The 12,707-nt window shown below is 44.1% G+C and overlaps 1 protein-coding gene across 2 annotated transcripts in view; it reads right to left on the minus strand.

The window, feature by feature from the left end:
* Positions 1-12,707, minus strand: part of LOC132781075 (calcium/calmodulin-dependent protein kinase type IV-like) — a 79,943-nt gene that overhangs the window by 32,181 nt on the left and 35,055 nt on the right. For both annotated transcript variants that reach the window (XM_060785014.2, XM_060785013.2), the window contains exons 4-5: positions 2,789-2,871; positions 1,606-1,678 (exon numbers count right to left, since the gene is read on the minus strand). In XM_060785014.2, coding sequence (XP_060640997.2) covers positions 1,606-1,678; positions 2,789-2,871 — 156 coding nt within the window. The remainder of the gene's footprint in view (positions 1-1,605; positions 1,679-2,788; positions 2,872-12,707) is intronic.

Here is a 12,707-nt window from a genome sequence, read left to right on the forward strand (position 1 = left end):
AAGGGTGGAAGAGAATGGAGAAGGGAGGATGAAAGAAAGACAAAAGGGAAGGAAGGAGGGGGAGAGAGAAGGAAGGGAGGATGACATGGAGGAAGGTAAAGAGGGAAGAAGAAAGAGGGAGGTAAGGAAGGAAACGAAGAATGGAAGGCAGGGAGGCAAAGAAGGATGGAAGTGAATGATTTGAGGGAAGGGAGATGGAAGGAAAGACAAAAGGGAAGGAAGGAAGGAAGGAAGGAAGGAAGGAAGGAAGGAAGGAAGGAAGGAGAGAGAGAGGGAAGGAGGGAGGTAAGAAGGAAGAAAGGAGAGAAGGAAAAAGAGGGAGGTAAGGAAGCAAAGAAGGGAGGGAGGAAGGAAGGAGAGAGAGAGGGAAGGAGGGAGGAAAGAGGGAAGGAAGGAGGGAAGGAAAAAGAGGGAGGTAAGGAAGGAAAGGAAGGAGGAAGGAAAGAAGGAAGGAAGGGAGGAAGAAAATAGAGGGAGGGAAGGGAGAAGGAAAGATAGACAAAAGGGAAGGAAGGAGGGAGGAGAGGGGGAAGGAGGGAAGAAAGAGAGAGAGAAGGAAGGACAAGGAGTGGAAGGGAAGGAAGGAGGGCAGGAGAAAGAGTGAGGTAAGGAAGGAAAGAAAAAGGAGGAAGAGAAGGGTGTAAGGAAGGAATGGTGGAAGAGAATGGAGAGAGGAAAGGGAGAAGGAAGGAAAGAGAAAAGGGAAGGCAGGAGGGAGGGAGAAGGGAAAGAGGGAAGGAAGGACAGACAAAAGGGTGGAAGGGAAGGAAAGGGAAGCAGTAAGAGGGAGGTAAGGAAGGAAGGAAGGAAGGAAGGAAGGAAGGGAAGGATGGAAGGATGAAAGGAAAGAGAAGGAAGGGAGGAAGAGAAGGATGGAAGAAAGGAAGGGTGGAAGAGACTGGAGGGAGGGAAGGGAGAAGGATGGAAAGACAAAAGGGAAGGAAGGAGGGAGAGAGGGAAAGAGGAAGGGAAGAGGGAAGGAAGGAAGGACAAAAGGTGGAAGGGAAGGAGGAGAAAGAGGAAGGTAAGGAGGGAAGGGAAGGATGAAAGGAGGAAGGAAAGAGACAAGGAAGGAAGGATAGGATGGTGAGAGAGAGGAGTGCCTGAGAAAAGAGCCCAAAGGGCCGCATCTGGTCCCTGGGGCTGTGTTTTCCCATGCCTGAGCGAAAGCTTTCCCAGCAGGGAGCTGCCCAGCCTTTTTTCCAACTTGTCTAGAAATGGCAATCTTTAGACATATTTATTTATTTATTTATGACATTTATATCCTGTCCTTCTCACCCGGAAGGGGACTCAGAACAGCTGACAAGTTATATGTACATACAATGTATTGTATTGTTAGCACAATATTCGTATTATATATTCCTATATTGCACTATACCGCTATACTGCAATATTATTAATATTACATGTAACATGTAATTATTATATACTATATTGTATTCTTATCAGTATTAGACATGTCCAACCTATAGCCACGGATCACAGAGCTGTATGCAATAAAATCAAGCAGAGCAGTTTTAAACATTAGCATGGAATATTAGGGAAAAGCAGAAGTCTTTGGGTTGAAGATAGAACAAAAAATGGTAAGGGAATGAGGCAACTTACAGACACCGCTTCTAGGATTTGTTTCACTACGTGAGCTGCATCTCTTTCACTGTAGAAGCCCCTCTCAACAATCCTAGGAGGAAAATATTATTATTATTATTATTATTATTATTATTATTATTATTATTTGAAACACAACAAGATGAGTCCACAGCAGACACTCTGCTGGCTGTTGAATTGGATCACACGTTGGACACTTCAAGAAATAGTTTTCTAAGATCTACAGAGACACTCACTGGAACACCTCAGCAAGCGAGAGTCCAAAAGTGGCAGGCTCAAACCCAGAACCTCAACCAATGGCTGATACCAAATGAGAGACTCCCCCCTGGGCACACAGAGGACTGGGCGACTTGGAAGGCGCTGAACAGACTGAGCTCTGGCACCACGAGATGCAGAGCCAACCTTAAGAAATGGGGCTACAAAGTGGAATCCACAACATGCGTGTATGGAGAAGAGCAAACCACTGACCACCTGCTGCGATGCAATCTGAGCCCTGCTACATGCACAATGGAGGACCTCCTTGCGGCAACACCAGAGGCACTCCAAGTGGCCAGATACTGGTCAAAGGACATTTAATCAACTACAAAGCTTGCAAACTTTGTGTTTTGTTTGTTTGTTAGTTAAAAATGCAATACAACTGTTTGGCTTGCTCCTGACATGATAAATAAATAAATAAGCTATGCAGGAGCCTTTTTGGCACCTATCTATCTATCTATCTATCTATCTATCTATCTATTTTAATATATTTAGAAGATGATTGTGATAATTTACACTGAGCACATCAGGAATTCCTGTTGTGCTCCAGCACTTCCAAACTGCTGTGCTGTGATTTTTCCCAACTGCAAACAATCAAAGATCTAAAGGAGGGAAATGGCAGAAATATTACTGGATATGATGCTGACCTCTCGGCTTAGAACACATGCGTCCCACTGGATAACATTTCGATCTCACAAGAGGCGAACCCTTAGTGTGTGAGTCTGGGCACTGAAATCGAAGGATGTCGGCCACAGGAAATATAAAAAAGCCTCATATGCAAACCCCTCCTTCTGATCCATCCAGCGGTTTCCCTTCGGCATTAACAACACCAATTACTATTCCCCCCTTCCTTTCCTTCCCTCTTTTGCTCAATTAGTCACCTTTTATTAAGACTCTGCCAGTTAAACCACGATTTCTCACAGGTTACCTGTCAAACAATTCACCACCTGTCACCAGCTCAAGGATGAGTGCAATCTCCACAGGGGTTTCAAAGATCTCTTTGAGTTTGATCTAGAAAGAAAGGAGGACAGGTAGAGAGGAGGAGGAAAGAATGGATAAGTTTGGACCCAGCTTGTCCAGGAATGACTGGAGGACAGTTGGAAAAAGAATGGCCTTGAAAGGAGGCATTGTTTGACTTCATATTATACTCCTGAACTGCACAAACCCCGGGGATCAAATGAATACAGACAGTCCTGGAAAAGTTAATATCAGGGGGAAAGGGGTCTCCACTGAAGCTTTCTCTTCAATCCTTTTCCAAAATCCATTTCTCACAGGGACAGAAAGTGAGGTGAAATCTTCTAAACAGGGGCACAGACAACAAAACAAACACCACGGGGATGTTCACCCTTCCCTATACCATCCAAAGCCCCATATATATGTGTGTGTGTGTGCACGTGTGAGTATGTATACAAGCTGTCCCCTGCCAGGTGTTGCTATGGCCCAGTCTGGTGATCTGGAAAATAAAGTAATGAGAAAGTGTTGGTTTCTAATATATGTAATTTCTTTATGCTTGAGTGTAAACAGTCTTTCTTGTTAGTTCTTTTTTAGTATTGATGTGGAGAGTGTCTGGTTTGCCTACTCTGGAACATGCAACATATCATTGTCCTTGTTTAGGGGTCCCTTTAAACTCTTTGATACTATATCTGTCATATACATATATACGTGTGTGTAAATCATATCTATCTATATCTATAGCTGGATGGTTCTTTGTCAGGAAGGCTTTAATTATGTTTTCTTTCCCTGGTGAAGGGAGTTGGACTGGGTGGCCTTAAGGCAACATTTCTCAGCCTGGGGGTCAGGACCTCTGGGGAGGGTCACGAGGGGGTGTCAGAAGGGTCGCCAAAGACCACCAGAAAACACTGTTGTCCATGGGGGTTCTGTGTGGGAAGTTTGGCCCAATTCTATCATTGGTGGAGTTCAGAATGCTCTTTGATTGTAGCTGAAGTATAAATCCTAGTAACTACAACTCCCAAATGTCAAGGTCTATTTCCTCCAAACTCCATCTGTGTTCATATTTGGGCATATTGAGTATTCGTGCCAAGTTTGGTCTAGATCCTTCTTTGTTTGAGTCCACAGTGCTCTCTGGATGTAGGCGAACTACAACTCCAAAACTCAAGGTCAATGCCCACCAAACCCTTCTAGTGTTTTCTGTTGGTCATGGGAGTCCTGTGTGCCAAGTTTATCATTGGTGGGGTTCAGAATGCTCTTTAATTGTAGGTGAACTATAAATCCCAGCAACTACAACTCCTCACGTCCCACTGGTGGATTGCGGCCCACAGGTTAGGAACCACTGCTCTAGATGCCTAATCGAGGGGGGGGGGTGTCTGTGTGCACTTTGGCTGCAGGGTAAACTACAACTCCCACCATGGTGACTCAGTCCCTTCAAATCCCTACAGTAGGTTCAGTTGTTCATGGGAGTTCTGTGTGCCAAGTTTGGACCCAGTCTATTGTCGGTGGTGGTCACGGCTTCTCCGGATGTAGGTGAACTACAGCTCCCAGAAATGAAGGTCAGATCCCTTCAAACCCCTCCAGTATGTTCAATTGGTCATGGGGGTTCTGTGCGCCAAGTTTGATTCAAGTCTATTGTTGGTGTGGATCACAGTTTCTCTGGTTGAGGTGAAACAATTCCTATAAATCCACCCAAAGACCGCCAGTATTTTTTGTTGCTCATAAGAGTTCTGTGTGCCAAGTTAATTGCAGGTCCATCGCTGATGTGCTTCATAGAATCATAGAATCTAAGAGTTGGAAGAGACCTCATGGGCCATCCAGTCCAACCCCCTGCCAAAAAGCAGGAATATTGCATTCAAATCACCCCTGACAGATGGCCATCCAGCCTCTGTTTAAAAGCTTCCAAAGAAGGAGCTTCCACCATACTAGGGGAGAGTTCCACTGCTGAACGGCTCTCACAGTTCAGAGTGTTCTTTGATTGCAGGTGAACTATAAATCCCAGTACTTACAACTCCTATCAGTCAAGATGAATTCCTCCCAAACATCTCCAGTATTTTGCATTGGTCATGGGGGTTCTGTGTGCCAAATGTGGTCCATTGTTGGTGGGGGTCACAGTGCTCTATCTTGATGCAGGGTGAACTACAACTTCTATCATGTTGAGTCAGTCCTCCAAACCCCTCTAGTATGTTCAGTTGCTGATCAATTCCTCTTTGTTTGCTGTGTGCCATAGGAAAGTGTAAGAAAGGATTAAGGGAGAGGTAGTGAGCAGGGTCATGCACATTCCACACCAATGGAGAGAGACCAGTCGGCCTTGTTGCCATGTGGTTTTGAGGCAACAGTATAGTAATGGTGAGGCTGTGAACCATATTTTCGTTCTTGAGGACCACTGGTGTTCCACCAACCACAGGTTGGGAACCACTGAAATAGACATTGGACATGCGTTTCTCATCAGTGCTTTGATTTCTGCCCGGCAGATGGTTGGACTAGATGGCCCTTATTGGGAGGTTTTTCAACAGAGGCTGGATGGCCATCTGTTGGGAGGGCTTGTGTTGAGTGCCCCTGCCTGGCTTTTACTAGGTGGCCCTTAGCGGCCACTTCCGACGCTAGGATTCTATGATGCTATGACTATGGATAATAATGCCTCACTTTGGAAGAGGGAGAAACGTTGCACCTTTGTGGGAGAAGAGATTTGTCCCTTGGATTTGCTTCTTTTCAACAGCGATACAAGAGAATTAAAATGGGTTGGTGCGAAGAGGGAGTGTGCGCCAATGCACTTTTGATTGGATGGTACTGGGAAAGTCACGCTTCCTGAAGATTTCGGTGACACTGTGAATTTCACGCCACTTTAATCACGGCGCCTGCTGCTCGGGTGACTGGCTGCACGAGACCCTGCAGCGCCGGTGACACGCCGCCCGTGCGAGGCTTAGCACTTTCCTCCAAGATGCAGCAGCGTGATCTTTTTTCCCTTATTAACTTCAAAAGTTTACAATCCTATTATCGCTTCCTATCAGCCAGAAGGCCTGGCAGGGGAGGGGAGATAGAAGTTGCAAGGGTAAATAATGGAATGAGATTTTTTCCTTTCCCTCCTCCTCCTTTTTCCTTGAGTAAACCAAGGAGATTTTAGGGAGAATATATAGGCGCACACACTCCTGGTTTTATTTCATTTTCTATTTGTAATAACACTGGGGAAAAAGAAGCAAGATCAGTAGTATGAAATTAGGTCAATGCGGGACAGAGGTTAGATTCTCATACTTCCTGATCGGGATCTTCAAAAGAAGATCTGGCTCGGACCTTTCCCGTTCTTAGGGTTTAAGATAAGAATCATAGAATCATAGAGTTGGAAGAGATCTCGTAGGCCATCCAGTCCAACCCCATTCTGCCAAGAAGCCGGAAAATCGCATTCAAAGCACTCCCAATAGATGGCCATCCAGTCTGTTTCGAAGCCTACAAGGAAGGAGCCTCCACTAAAGTCCAGGGCAGAGAGTTCCGTTGCTGAACAGCTTCACAGTGAGGAAGTCCTTCCTAATGATCAGGTGGAATCTCCTTTCCTGTAGTTTGAAGTCATTGTTCCATTGTGTCCTAGTATCCTAGTAAACAAGCCGGCTCCCTCCTCCCTATGACTTCCCCTCACCTCTTTATCCATGGCCATTATCATGTCTCCTCTCAGCCTTCTCTTCTGCTAAACATGCCCGGCTCTTTAAGCAACTCCTCATAGGGCTTGTTCTTCAGACCATTGATCATTTTAGTCACCCTCCTCTGGATACATTCCAGCTTGTCAACATCTTCCTTCAACTGTGGTACTCAGAATTGGACACAACATTCCAAGTGTAGTCTGACCAAGGCAGAATAGAGGGGGTGCATGACTTCCCTGGATCTAGGCACTATACTATTTATGCAGTCACCTTTCAGTGCTTGTCTCAGTAAAGGTGCTCAATTTTAGGGGGTGCTGAATTGTTTTACTAGCTTTTTTCAAACTGATTGTATCACTGTATTTTAACTGAATTAGTTCGACTTTATTTTAATACTAGCTTGGGTACCCGGCATTGCTCGGGTTATTTGAAAAAAGTCCACTTTTAATTGTACAAAATGCATAAGTTTGTGGGTGAACTACAACTCCCACCATGGCAGGTTAACCCCAAGAAACTCTATCAGTATTTAAAGTTTGTCATGTTGGGCAAGTTTGCTCTCTAGATGCATCATTGGTGGGGTTCAGTGTGCTCTCTGGCTGTAGGGTAAACTTCGGCTTCCACTATGGTGAGTCAGTCTCCTCATAGGTTGAGTTAGTCATGGGGGTTCTGTGTGCTAAGTTTGGTCCAGGTCCATCATCGGTGGAGGTCACTCTTTCTCTGGTTGTGGGTGAACTACATTTCCCAGAAAGAAAAGCCAGTTCCCCTCAAACCCCTCCAGTAATCAGATTTTGGTATATCAGGTATGTATGCCAAGCTTGGGCCAGATACTTAGTGTTTGGGTTCACAGTGCTCTCTGGATGTAAGTGAACTACAACTCCCCCAAATCAAGGTGAATTTTCCCCAAAGACCTCCAGTATTTTTTTGCTGATCATGAGGGTTCTGTGTGCCCAGTTTGGTCCAATTCCATCTTTGGTGGAGTTCAGAGTGCTCTTAGATTGCAGGTGAACTGTACATCCCAGGATCTAAAACTCCTAGAAATTATGGTGAATTCTCCCCAAACCTCTCTAACATGGTCAGTTGCTGATCAATAACCCTGTTTGCTGTGTGCCATAGAAAAGTATAGGAAAGGGTAAAGGGAGAAGCAGTGTTTTCACTTTTATTATACACACACACACACACATGTATGTATGTATGTGTGTGTGTGTGTGTGTATGTATGTATATAAAGATATATATACACACACACCTAGAATTATACTTTAAAGTCTTTCAAACAAATTCAACTTAAGAACAAATCTACAGAAATTCTCTTGTTCGTAACTTGGGCACCGGTTGCATTCTATATCTATCTCTACTCATAAATTAAGGCAGGGAAGAACATTAACATTAAAATACTATGCATAGCAGCTAGTTATGTTGTGTGTTTTATTCCTATCATTTAGAGTTGAGCTTTCCAAAATGTGTGTTGTGACGCATTAGTGCGTTGACCCATAGATTTTAAAGTGTGTTGTCCTATTGTTAATGCTTATGTTATTGTTTTATTGTCTTGTTTGATTTTAATTGCTTGTATTGTTGTTGTTACTGCTTCTATTGTTGTATTCTGGGCTCGGCCTCATGTAAGCTGCACCGAGTCTCCTGGGGAGATGGTAGCGGGGTATAAATAAAGATTATTATTATATTATTATTATTATTATTATTATTATTATTATTATTACTAGCTGTCCCCTGCCACGTGTTGCTGTGGTCCAGTCTGGTGATCTGGAAATGAAGTAATGAGAATGTGTTGGTTTCTAATATATGTAATGTCTTTATGCTTGTGGGTAAACAGTATTTCTTGTTGTTTCTTTGCCAGTGTTGATGAGATTGTCTGGTTTGCCTACTCTGGAACATGTAACATATCATTGTCCTTCTTTAGGGGTCCCTTTGAAATCTTTGATACTGCATCTGTCATATACATATATATGTGTGTGTGTGAATGGCTGGATGGCCCTTTGTCAGGAGGGCTTTGTTTTGTTGCCCTGGTGAAGGGAGCTGGACTGGATGGCCTTAAGGCAGCATTTCTCAACCTGGGAAGTCAATACACGAAGAGGGGGTCGCCAGGGGAGTGTCAGAAGGGTCACCAAAGACCACCAGGAAACACAGTATTTCCTGTTGGTCATGGGGGTTTTGTGTGGGATGTTTGGCCCAATACCATCGTTGGTGAGGTTTGGAATGCTCCTTGATTGTAGGTGAACTATAAATCCCAGTAACTACAACTCCCAAATGTCAAGGTCTATTTCCCCCAAACTCCATCTGTGTTTATATTTGGGCATATTGAATATTCATGCCAAATTTGGTCCAGATCCATCATTGTTTGAGTCCACAGTGCTCTCTGGATATATGTGAACTACAACTCCCAAACTCAAGGTCAATGCCCTCCAAACCCTTCCAGTATTTTCTGTTGGTCATGGGAGTTCTGTGTGCCAAGTTTGGTTCAATTCCATCGTTGGTGGAGTTCAGAATGCCCTTTGATTGTAGGTGAGCTATAAATCCCAGCAACTACAACTCCCAAATGAAAAAAATCATAATTTTTTGATTGATGGTCACTCCTTGTGTAGTGAGACATTTTGTTGCCAAATTTGGTGTGATTTCGCTCATTGGTTCTTTTGTTTTTAAGGTACTCATTATGCACAGAGCATTTATATATATATATAGATTATTATTGACTGCCGTGTGTAGGAGTGTCACACAAACACAACACTGAAATAAGCAATAAATTATGTATTTTTAAAAATATAAATGAAAGTTTTTCATAAGATGTGTTGTTTGTTATGTATCCCATTATTACCATTTAGGTATGTGTTTGTATCTCTTTAAAGGAGTTGGTTTAATCTTTGGTTTACTTGTAAAACTGAATTACTGTGTCGTAAAATGATGCATTTCTAAAAAGGTATGCATTGGCATGAAATGTTTGGAAAGCTCTCATTTAAAGTTTAAACACCCTAAAGCAGCATTTCTCAACCTGGGTGTCGGAACCCGGGGGGGGGGGGGGGTTGCGAGATGGTGTCAGAGGAGTTGCCAAAGACCACCAGGAAACACAATATTTTCTGTCTGTCATGGGGTTGTGTGTGAATCCACAGTGCTCTCTGGATGTAGGTGAACTACAGCTCCAAAACTCAAAGTCAGTACCCACCAAATTCTTCCAGTATTTTCTGTTGGTCGTGGGAGTTCTGTGTGCCAAGTTTGATTCAATTCTATTGTTGGTGGAGTTCAGAATGCTCTTTGATTGTAGGTGAACTATAACTCCCAGCAACTAGAACTCCCAAATGACAAAATCCTGCCTATCAGATACTGATATTACGATTCATAACAGTAGCAAAATTACAGTTATGAAGTGGCAACAAAAATAATTTTATGGTTGGGAGTCACCACAACATGAGGAACTGTATTAAGGGGTCACGGCATTAGGAAAGTTGAGACCCACTGCCCTAAAAGCACCAGATCCCATCTGATATTCTGAAGCTAAGCAGGATCAGGCCTGGTTAGGACTTTGGTGGGAGAAAATTAACTGCACCGCTATAGAGCCACATCCAATTCCCGGAAAAGTCCGAACTCACAACCCAGAAGCCCTCTTTGTAATGTGCCATGCAAACCCACCGCAAGGGGAAATGATTCACAGAGGCACGCTTTGCAGCTTAAAGGCAACCTATTAGGGATTAGAAACAGCTTCCCGGAGGATTAGGCGGCATCCGTCCAGCAGCCGGGCTGTGGGGATGCTGATGGCGTTGGCGATATGGCGCAGAAGCCAGCTGGGCTGATCTCAGAGGGCCCTGTGGCCTTCCCTATCAAGGGGACAAAGAAACCTGACCCCAGGAGCAAGGAAGCCTCAATCATAGCCCAACATCTTTCCCGTGAGACACACTAATGTGCTCTCAAATCTAATGCACACATCAATTTTCAGAACCCTGAAACCAAGAAAAGTATTTTCTAGCTAATATAAGGCGCAGCAGCAAAATGTGTTCTCTTTGTCATTTGGCCAAAGAAGGTGCACATGACAGTTGCTGCCTACGTAGGATTCCTTCTTTAAAAACAAAAGGGTTCAGTGAGGGCACCAAAGCTTCCAGCAATGGGATAGAAAAGCTTGGGATGCATCTATGCCAGTGTCTCTCAACCTTCCTAATGCCACGACCCCTTAATACCATTCCTCATTTTGTGGTGACCCCTAACCATAAAATTATTTTCATTGCTACTTCATAACTGTAATTTTGTTACTAGGTTCTTGTGGGTTTTTTCGGGCTATATGGCCATGTTCTAGAGGCATTTTCTCCTGACGTTTCTCCTGGGAACCACTGACCGCATAGGGAAGCTGATGAGGAAACACAACATACAAACTATCTACAGACCCACCAAGAAAATCCAACAAATGCTACGTTCAGCAAAGGACAAGAGGGATCCTCTCACCTCTGCAGGAGTCTACCGTATACCATGCAGCTGTGGACAAGTCTACCTAGGGACCACCAAACACAGCGCCCAGACACACATCAAGGAACATGAAAGGCACTGCAGACTACTTCAACCAGAGAAGTCAGCCATAGCAGAGCACCTGATGAACCAGCCTGGACACAGCATTTTATTTGAGAACACAGAAATGTTGGACCACTCCAACAACCACCATGTCAGACTACACAGAGAAGCCATTGAAATCCACAAGCATGTGGACAATTTAAACAGAAAAGAGGAGACCATGAAAATGAACAAAATCTGGCTACCAGTATTAAAACTCTAAAATTACAACAGCAAAACAGCAGAGAGGAAACAACCAGGCACATCTTAACACCTCTCAACAAAAGATTCCCCCAGGCTCAGCCAGGCCTTCAAATGCTAATGAAGGTGGTCAGTTGAAACATTCACACCTAGCTCCAGCAGAGAAGAGCTCTTTGCCCCACCCTAGTCATTCCACAGATATATAAACCCATTTTCCTAATTCCAACAGACCTCACTACCTCTGAGGATGCTTGCCATAGATGCAGGCGAAACGTCAGGAGAAAATGCCTTTAGAACATGGCCATATAGCCTGAAAAAACCCACAAGAACCTAGTGATTCCAGCCATGAAAGCCTTCGACAATTTTGTTACTGTTATGAATTGTCATGTAAATATCTGATATGCAGGATGTATTTTCTTTCACTGGACCAAATTTGTCACAAATTCACATTACGCTGAAATTTGAATACTGGTGGGGTTGTGGTGGTGGTGGTGGGGGGGGGGTGTTATTGATTTTGTCATTTGGGAGTTGTAGTTGCTGATATTTATAGTTAACCTACAACCAAAGAGCATTCTGAAGTCCACCAGTGATTGAATTGAACCAAACTTGGCACACAGAACGCCCATGCCTGACAGAAAATCCTGGAAGGGTTTGGTGGGCATTGACCTTGAGTTTTAGAGTTGTAGTTCATCTACATCCAGAGAGCACTGCGGACTCAAACAATGATGGATCTGGAACAAACTTGGCACGAATACTCAATATGCCCAAATGTGAATACTGGTGGAGTTTGGGGAAAATAGATCTTGACATTTGGGAGTTGTCATTGCTGGGATTTATAGTTCACCTATAACCAAAGAGCATTCTGAAGTCCACCAGTGATTGAATTGAACCAAACTTGGCACACAGAACACCCATGCCTGACAGAAAATCCTGGAAGGGTTTGTTGGGCATTGACCTTGAGTTTTAGGGTTGTAGTTCATCTACATCCAGAGAGCACTTCGGACTCAAACAATGATGGATCTAGAACAAACTTGGCACGAATACTCAATATGCCCAAACGTGAATACTGGTGGAGATTGGGGAAAATAGATCTTGACATTTGGGAGTTGTCATTGCTGGGATTTATAGTTCACCTACAATCAAAGAGCATTCTGAACCCCACCAATGATAGAATTGGGCCAAACTTCCCGCACAGAACCCCCACACCTTGAAGGGACTCACTGGTGTGCGCCTCCCTCCAGCCTCACACACTCTCCCTCGCCCTCATATGCGCACCATGCTGCCGTGTGCCCAGCACGCCTGCTCTCCCCATCCCGCTTGGAGTCTCAGAAACAGCCCTCCCCTTGGCTGAGAGGCCGAACAATCACAGCGGAGGAGGGCTTTTGGTGGAAGGATTTGCCATCTGTTTCCAAAAAGGAAGAGCAGGACAGGCGGAGAGAGTCCCCTTTGGGGTGAGAAGGGTGGCATATAAATGTCACAAATAAATAAATAAATAAAATCTTCAAAGGGGTTCCTAAGACCATCAGAA

This window comes from Anolis sagrei, chromosome X (genome assembly GCF_037176765.1).
Source record: "Anolis sagrei isolate rAnoSag1 chromosome X, rAnoSag1.mat, whole genome shotgun sequence".
In the NCBI taxonomy this organism is placed as follows: Eukaryota; Metazoa; Chordata; class Lepidosauria; order Squamata; family Dactyloidae; genus Anolis; species Anolis sagrei.